This window comes from Octodon degus, unplaced genomic scaffold, assembly GCF_000260255.1.
Source record: "Octodon degus isolate 3935 unplaced genomic scaffold, OctDeg1.0 scaffold00238, whole genome shotgun sequence".
NCBI classification, from domain to species: Eukaryota; Metazoa; Chordata; class Mammalia; order Rodentia; family Octodontidae; genus Octodon; species Octodon degus.
Window position 1 is genome coordinate 2,399,596 of NW_004524814.1, and position 8,662 is coordinate 2,408,257.

Below are 8,662 nucleotides of genomic sequence, written 5' to 3' on the forward strand. Positions count from 1 at the left end.
GGTTCCAGCTTAAATTAAGAAAAGTCACTACTAGCACTTTTACCAACTACAAAACTTTGGGTGGCTCATTCTTGGTTGGCTTTTATTAAGATGTAGATCTGATACTGTTACCACAAAGTGAAGATTTAAGATTAAAGCTGGAAAAAAAAGAAAAGAAAAAGAAAAGTGAACAAGCGCCTGCCACCAAAAACTTGTCCTATTCTAGCTCTGATCTCGGTACCCCGTACACTCGCAATGTGTAAACTGCATCGGTGAGACTCCGATTTTCGCTTTTAATACCTCAATAAATCAACTAAATTTTCTCTGAACATTCAAGGACAAAACAGAACACATAGGAAATCAACGATTTACCCTGGACCTCGTCCGAGGGCTGTTTTCCAATCGGTACAATCGTTCCTTTGTGTAACTGATTATTTCCAAAGTACTGAGAGAATGCTGTACTGTACTTTTTGAAAGATGTCAGTCGACAAAACCTAAGATAACGTGATTTTGATTAACTGATGGTCAGTTTATCAATAACAGTATTCAGTAGAACGTGTCGTCTGTGTCACACACACAAAATACCCATGTTCCCTGATGACCTCTGGTGTCATTCTACAAAAATAACTTGTTAAAAGGTTAGTACACCTGTATTTTAAAGACCAGCTTAGCAAAGGGGAAAATTTGCTTGGAAACAAGTCACCACCACCGTTCAATACACACACACACACACACACACACACACACACACACACGAGGCAACGATAAGCACAACAATCCTTACCCCATTTTGCCCAGCGAAAACTTGCTCTGAAGTTTCTGCTCAGGTTACAGAATAACTTCCAAAGGAATTTTTCCGGAGGCGATTTCGCGGTTGCTTTTCCAACCCCCGCCCCAAGATCCGTTTTCGTAGATATTTCAATGATACTGACAGTTCAATTAGTTCTCGAAGAAATTTCTCTCTTTAATATCAAAACGGTCGAACAGTGATGACATTTGCTTATTAGAGTTAAAATACTACTCGGGGACACAAGTCAACTCTATTCCACAGATGAGCGTCCAGGTAGTGAAACGCAGAAACCAGCTTCACAAAGTACTATAAAAAATGAGTTCGCTGGTCATTTCGCTGTCATCCCCGCACTTCCCGAGGGATAGGAAACTCGGCCTTTTCGAGGCTAAGGCTGTTGGTTCAAATTTCTCCACTCTAGGTCCCTGGGGGTGGAGCGTGCAACCCAATGCGACGTGCACTTTAATAATAAAAAAATCATAAAAAAGCAATACCACTGCTTCCCTGCACTCACATTAGAGGGGGGAAAAAACTATAGAAAATCTCGAGTCGCCCACCCGGCAGCTTGCGACGTGCAATCTAGCATCTGCCTTCTCAATTTCTCCCTTCCTGAGCCGCAGAACAGAGCGGGTAGACTGGGCATGAGCGATGCGCTCTCCCGAGGAGGCAGAGCGGAGCCATTTCCCAAAGGGCAGCTGCTGGGCGCCGCGGCGGAGCGGGAGGCGGAGAACCCACCTCAGCCCCGGGCCGCCCGCCGCCACCGCCGCGCACAAAGGGGCCCGGCCCGTGCCCGGCTCCGCATCCGCCGCCTGGCCTGCGGTCTCCGGAGCGCCAGGGGTGGACTCTGTCGGCGGAGAATGAATGGGACCGGACCCGAGCCCCGCGTTTCCCGGTACCCTGCCCCCCGCTCCGGCGACGAGGCCGAAGCGTCGACGGCACCCGTGAGCCGAGGCTGCCGCCGCCGCCGCCGCGTCGGGGGCGGGGAGGCGGCTCGAGCCTAGAGGCTCGCGCTCCGGCGCCCCCTCCTCAGCTTGTCTCCTGCGCCGCGTCGCCGCCGCCTGTGCCCGGGCCCGCCGCGGATCCGCTGTTCTCGCTCGCCGCCCGAGTCTGGCTCCCGCTGGGCAGAGCCGTGCCGGCTCGGCAGCCTTAAGCCCGCCGCTGCCTCTGCCGCTGCCGCCGCCGCCGCCTCCGCCTCCACCGGCCGGCTAGCGGAGCGCAGAGCGCCGCTTCCAGTCAGCGCCGCCGGCGTGAGGGAAGCGCGCGACGAGGCGGGGGCGGAGACAGAGGCGGCGTGCGCGCGCGGCCCCTCCCCCTACTGCGGGTGGGGCTGGGTGCGGGCCGGCCGAAGCGCCGCGGAGCCTGAGGTAGGCGGGCAGAGGCGGAGCTGCGCGCGGCGACGCTGGGGTTGGAGGCCCAACTAGGCCTAATGCGGAGAGGGACCGTCCAGCCGGTCCGTCAGTCGGTCCGTTTTCCCCCCTCCCTTAGTGGCCGCCGACAGGTAGGGTATGCGCGCCGCTGCTCTGCTGGCTCGGGGCCCCGCTTCCTGGCTCTATGATCCCTTCTGAGCCCCGCGCCGGCCGCCCGCGCTGTGCCTCCATCCTCCCCGCAGGAGGACCTTTAAATAGCAACGTCAGCGCGCTCTCGCCGCATGCACGTCACCCGCGCTCACGTCACCGAGTGCGGGGGGAGGGGGGATGATGTCACGCGACCGGAAGTACTGCTAAATTAGGGAAGGCCCAGGGAGGAGGAGGGTTGGGTGAGCTCCTCTGTCCCCACCTGCTCGCTCTGCTTTAAAGGCCAGAGCAAAGGAACGAGCGGGAGAAGATTCGAAGGAGGTAGGGGCGGGAGGTGCAGAGTTCTTTATAGCAAATGTGCCAAACTCGAGTGAATCATTCATAGCAACAGCCACCTCTTTGGCAGCAGCGTCCCCGGCTCCGGCTCCACAAGCCCCCGCCGGCTGGAAGGTGTAGGAGGCCGGTCCTGGTCGCCGGTGGTGGAGATTTCCAACTAGACTTGGGGGAAATCGCTTTCACCCGAGATCCTGAGTACCGTCGCGGCCACAGCCGACCTTTACACGTTCTTTTCTTTCTCTAGGTACCTAAATCACGGACTAGTAGAGTGTAATCATGCACAGTGTTATAGTAGATGGTAACTAAAGTGGAGGAAAGTCACCAAGTGACTTATAGAATGTTTTCATATTTAAAGTAGTACTGGTCTGGCATGGGAGAGTCAAATTCAAATGTAGCAGTTTACTCAAATAATTATGATCTGAACACTCATTTATGGTTCATCAAGAATATAAATTTTAGTCTGGAAATTAAGGAAGAGCCCAAGTCCTTTCTTATTAAGCACATTTAGATGATTTTTGTGTTTATTAATTTTCACTGTTTAAGTACAGTATTGCAAGTATGTTGGCTTTTTTATATAGCCAGCTATACGTTTGCAGCCACATGTGTATTTGTGTCCATAAAAAGTGCTTTTCAAATTGTAAATTAACTATAAAGTTTTTAAATGGCCTCATTGTTTTAATTAAGAGTTTATTTTTAAGCACTTTTAGGTAACTTTGATTTTATTAAATTTAGTCATGGCATGGAAATAAAATAATGACATTGCCAAAGGCCGTTACTACTTCAGGTAGTCTGCAAATTCAGTGACCATATTTTGTAAACCAATATCCAATACACCAATTTGACATTAAGCAAAGTATTTGAAATTTGAAATTACCATGCAATTACCAACCTGGAAGGTCATTGTTAGAAAACTAGTAAGTCAATGTCCATGAAGTTCAAATGAAAGCAAAAATCTACATTTGAGTTTTAGAGAAAGTTTTTTAATGTTAAGTGCTTTTAATGTTAGATAATTTACATGATTCTTAAGTAACATTGGTTTTGCAACCCTGTTTTGTTGCTCAAGTTAGAAGCACAAGATTAAAGAACACTAGTTAAAGTTAAGACCAATTTGCAACTGATTCAGGCTGTCTAGTCATCTTCACATTGTGCAATCATAATCTCATGTAAAGCTTGAAATACTGAAATTAATGAGTTTTTTTAAGATTGTAATGAAAGCTTGCCAACTTGTTTAGTGTATAGTACTATCATACTAATAGAAACTTGTACAAGTTTATATTTCACACAAGTGAAGCTGCTTCTGTATAACATATTGAAACAGTAAAACTGTCACTCTTCAAATAATGTCATTACTTGGCTCCTGCAAATTAAAATACCAATTATGTTATTTTACAAAAATTTTCTATACAGTTTCTTATCTAAGCTGAGTAATTTTCTCTTTCCAGCTATTTCCTGACATGTAAAAACTCTCACTTTACCATTTTCAAACACTTCATTTGACCCTTTCATTACACATTCTCCTTTACTGTCTTTTTTTCCTAATTTTCACCCAGTAACATCTTGTCAGCTGCCTCTGTACCCTTAGAATGCTGACCTGCATTAGTTTCTACTTTTCACAATGACATCCTGGTTTCTTCTCAGCTATCTTTTATCAGTTGAAAATCGAGAGCAACTACTTTCTTCATAAATCTAATGGTGTTCTGTGATAGTTACTGATAGGATATGGCCCTAGTATGAATTGCTAAATTATTATGGTGGTCATCCAATATGACTGAAGCCCTTAAAACAACAGCTCATCTTCCCAGAGACCACCTCCCCCTTCTCCAACTCAGCCCAAGGTGCAATTTCCTGTCACCTTTCCCACCTCCTCAGGGGAGGTCAGCTCCCCAGGTATATCCCCCTCAAATCCCACCCTTGGCAAAAGGCCATAAAAGCCTCAGCCTCCATTTGTTCCAATCCAGAGAATTCCTTGTCTTCTCAAATTCTTTCCATGTCCTCCAAGATAATGAAGCCCCTTTCCCTTTATAATAAAGCCTTTTCCCCTTTTTCCTTCTGCCTGTTTCTCTGCTGCGACGCTGTCAAAAACCTATGTTACCTCAGTTCATGTGATTACATCAGCCTAGAAATCTAGAGAAATATACCTAGAATTGATCGATCTTTTTTTCTAGCTTGTGTCAGATTAGTGTATGGGAAAGTACATATATGTCCATATTTCCAAAGGTATAAGTAAAACTTTGAAACACTTTATGTAATATGTAATACCTTTGCAGAAAAAAAAATAAGCCTTTTTCCCTGCTTTTAAAGCAATTCCACTAGAGTTTAGAGAAGAGTCAGAGAACCATTCTAGGGCTTTCCAGCTATAAATAAGGATCTTTATTCATAAAATGAGCTGGTACAATCCAAATTCTAGTCATGATTCCCCAACCCTAATGCCTTTGTATGTTTTATAAAGTTGTGAACTTCCTAGAGAGTAGTGTATTTTCTTTTACCGGAAAAAGGAGAAAGTACTTTTGCAGCATTTCAGATTTTTAACAGTTCCTGTTTCCCACTACACACTGACAATTTGTGGGCCGGTTTATGAATACCCTCTGATTTTAGAATCTGTAGGCGATGGCATCTGTTTTAGTTATGAAGTTTACTTCCATGCCCTTAATAGGAAATGGCATTCAATGGAGTGTTCAAAGATTGGTTACAAGGTATGTCTTTGTCAATGAAAAGACATTCATCAGAAAAAATTTGCAGGAAAGAGAGTTTGGATCAGATTTCATTTTTAATTGACTCACATTAAATAATAGCAACTCCCTTTTTTTAAGTCTCTCTTTTATTATCAAATAGCACTATTGCTTCAAATAAATTCAGACATGTGAATACTAGGTAAAAAGATATCTCTCCATAAAATAAAAATCCCGAGCTTCTTAGTTACAGCACATAATTGTGAAGAAACTAAATAACCAACAGCACATAATTGTGAAGCAACTAAATAATCAACAAGGACTAAATCTAGTAATGTGGGGAAAATGAAAGAGTGGTAGGAAACAGTTTATCCACTGGACTGTCCAAATCATCACCATCCTCTATAGTTTGGCTGACCCAGCACACCTTTATGTTTTGTTTGGCTTATATAGAACCATCTTTTATTATGAATAATAATGTTCTCAATAGGAAACATAAGCAATCTCTTCAAGAAAAGCTAAATCAATTTTTTAAAAGAGAAACAGCAGTCTTAAGAGAAGGATACAAGGCAGGCCAAATAGCTTAGCGGATTAAAGCGCCTGTCAACACGCCCAGGATCCTGGCGTTGGATTCCTGGGCCTGCCTTGCTGCCCCCCTCTCCCCAGGGCCCACTGAGATGGTGATTGAGACTGGGTGTGGTGGCGCGAACCTGTAATCCTAGCTCTTGGGAGGCTGTAAACAGGCAGATCACTACAAGTCCTGTCTAGTAGTGAGACCTGAACACCCTGTAGACCCTTCCCTAAAATACAAAAAAAAAAAAAAAAAAGAGAGAGAGAAGGATACAAGTATTTGGCATCTCCACATCAGGAAAGACAAGATTTACTCTTTCAAAAACATCTGCAGAGTGGTGGAGAGAGAGAAGCTGGAGAATTATCCACAGGAGAACTATAATATAGGACATGGGAAATAGTTGCATAGAGTTCTCTTCTTTGATTTTTACTGTAAAATCATTGATCACTTCCCATATGGTTAAAGAGATACAAATGGTACTAGACTGGTGAAAGAAGATAGCAGAAGTTCTCAGTTATGTGTTATTGAAGGCCTAGATAGAATAAAATCAGATGAAACTGTCATACAACTTTGCATGTAATTTAAATTTTTTTTTAATATTCTGGGATGGGGGCTTGTGAAAAATGACTGGTTTAACTGGGTTATTTGGCTAGTTGATTGGGTGATTTAAGCAACAGAGAACAGGCTAGAAAAACATTTACATCTGCAGAAAACTACAGTAAATAATGTAGAGTAAAGCTTGTGCTCTACCTGTGCAGTTACTTCTAATGGAATGCTGTGGAAGCTGATTGCCATGGCAACCAATAATCTTTTTCCTGAATGGGGGAACAAAACAACCATGAGGAAAATATTTAAACGAGCTACCTCATTTTGTGAATCTTTTGGAGCCAGCTGGGGTAAAAACAACACGAAAGGCATTCAGGACAGCCATGTTTACGAAAGGAAATTGCCTTTTTTTCAAAGAGATGAAGCCAAGGCATAAATGCTGAACTATTTCAAAGATAGATGAGGCTCTAAGGCAGTAATTACAGACTCTGAAACACAGCATATGTTGCTAAAGACTCTGACACAGCTAGAGCAGGCAGAAGCGATACCTAGAACCTTTATTGAAGTTGTTTTTCAGCTTAAGAGATCAGCAACATTCTTAGCATTTGAGGGTTTCAGCCAAAATATTTCATGAATTATTTGTGAGGCTTTTTATTTCATTTCTTTCAATCTGCTTCTAAATTATAATTGCTTTCAATGTTAAAAATGGAAATGATAAATATATCTTTAAGATTTTCTAGAGAAAAAAACCAATAGGATATATTGAGATATAGAGAGATGCTGACCAATCAGTAGATAGCTAAATGGAGGTTTATTCCAAGGTTTGGCTCACATAATGAAAATAAGTGAAATAATAAAAACTGGGGATCTGGAGAATTGGGGAAGCTGATGATACAACTCTATATCAATCTGAAGGCTTGGGTGCCTGCAGTCTGGTCTCACACACAGAAGATGACTGTCCCAGCTTCAGAAGAGAGGAAGAATTACCCTTTTATCAGTTGTTCTGTTCTACCCAGGTCCTCCACAGATTACACAGTGTCTGCCAACACTTGTGTAGGTGGAGCTTTCCTTAGGAGTTCACTGAGTCAAATGCCAGACTCTTCTAGTTTTTGTTCTTGGCTCTGTTAATATGGTGTGTTACATTTAATGATTTACATATATTGAACCATCTCTACATCCCTGGGAACCAGATTCCTCTAGACATACCGAAAATTAGTTCTTTACCAGCTATCCCTTAGCCTAGTCAAATTGACACCTAAAATTAACCATAGCAATATTTATTTTAATAATGAATTATTTTATTATTTTTAAAATATATACAATAAAATTACAATTTGCCTGTCTCCTATACTTAGAATAAAATCTAAACATCATACCTTATCCTAAGAGGAACTGTGTGATCTGGGCCCTGTTTTTCTGTCTTTCCTTGGTAACCATTTCCTAGTGGCTTGATATGTTATCGACTGCAAGGGACAGAAAAACCAAGTAATGATGGTTTAAGCTATACAAATGTTTTTCACTCACATAATAGGAAATCTGGAAAATAAATGGTTCTAGAGTTGGTTTTGAAGGTCCAAGATTTCATTAGGGTCCCTTCCATCTTTTCCCTTTGCCATGTGCATGTACTGTTTAAACCTGGCTTAGCATTTTGAGGCTGTTAGAAGATCATTGTGTTTCCAAGCATCACATTCAGACAAAGAGCACTGAAGGCAAGAAAGGAGACTGAGAGATTGCCCCCTTTTGCCTGTTTTTACCAAAGAGAAAAATCCCTTAAAAGTCCCTTTTCAGGTGCTCTCATATCTTATTGATCAGAACCAGGGAATGTACCCATCCCTAGGTCACTGACACCTCAGGGTTTTGGTGACTGTGTTAGACAAGTGATGGCTCATGACTGAGCACTGTAATAGAACAAAATTAGAGTTTGCACAATAAGGACAAAAGGACAGTGGCTGTTGGGCAGGCAAGACCACACAACCTGAAGCCACCCTGGTATTCTTGCAGCTTTTCAGATAGGGTAGGAATGGCTGGCCAGATAGCTCAGCAGACTAAAGAGCCTGCTTAGGCTGAGCGCAGTGGCCAGGTTCCATCCCCAGTGGTGCTGGCCCTGCCCCTGGGGTGTGCTGAATGGTAAATAAGACTAGGTGTGGTGGTGTGCACCTGTAATCCCAGCACTTGGGAGACTGAAAAAGGAGAATCACTACAAGTCTCATCTGTGTAGTGAGACCCTGTAGACCCTGTATTAAATACACACACACACACA

General features: G+C 43.4%; 1 protein-coding gene across 1 annotated transcript in view; it reads right to left on the bottom strand.

Moving 5' to 3' along the window:
- The window catches only part of Homer1 (homer scaffolding protein 1), a 156,730-nt gene extending 154,766 nt beyond the window's left edge, over positions 1–1,964 (bottom strand). The window contains exon 1 of the mRNA XM_004645736.3: positions 764–1,964. Within this exon, the coding sequence (XP_004645793.1) occupies positions 764–768 (5 nt within the window). The 5' untranslated portion in view covers positions 769–1,964. The remainder of the gene's footprint in view (positions 1–763) is intronic.
- Positions 1,965–8,662: the final 6,698 nt, after the last annotated feature.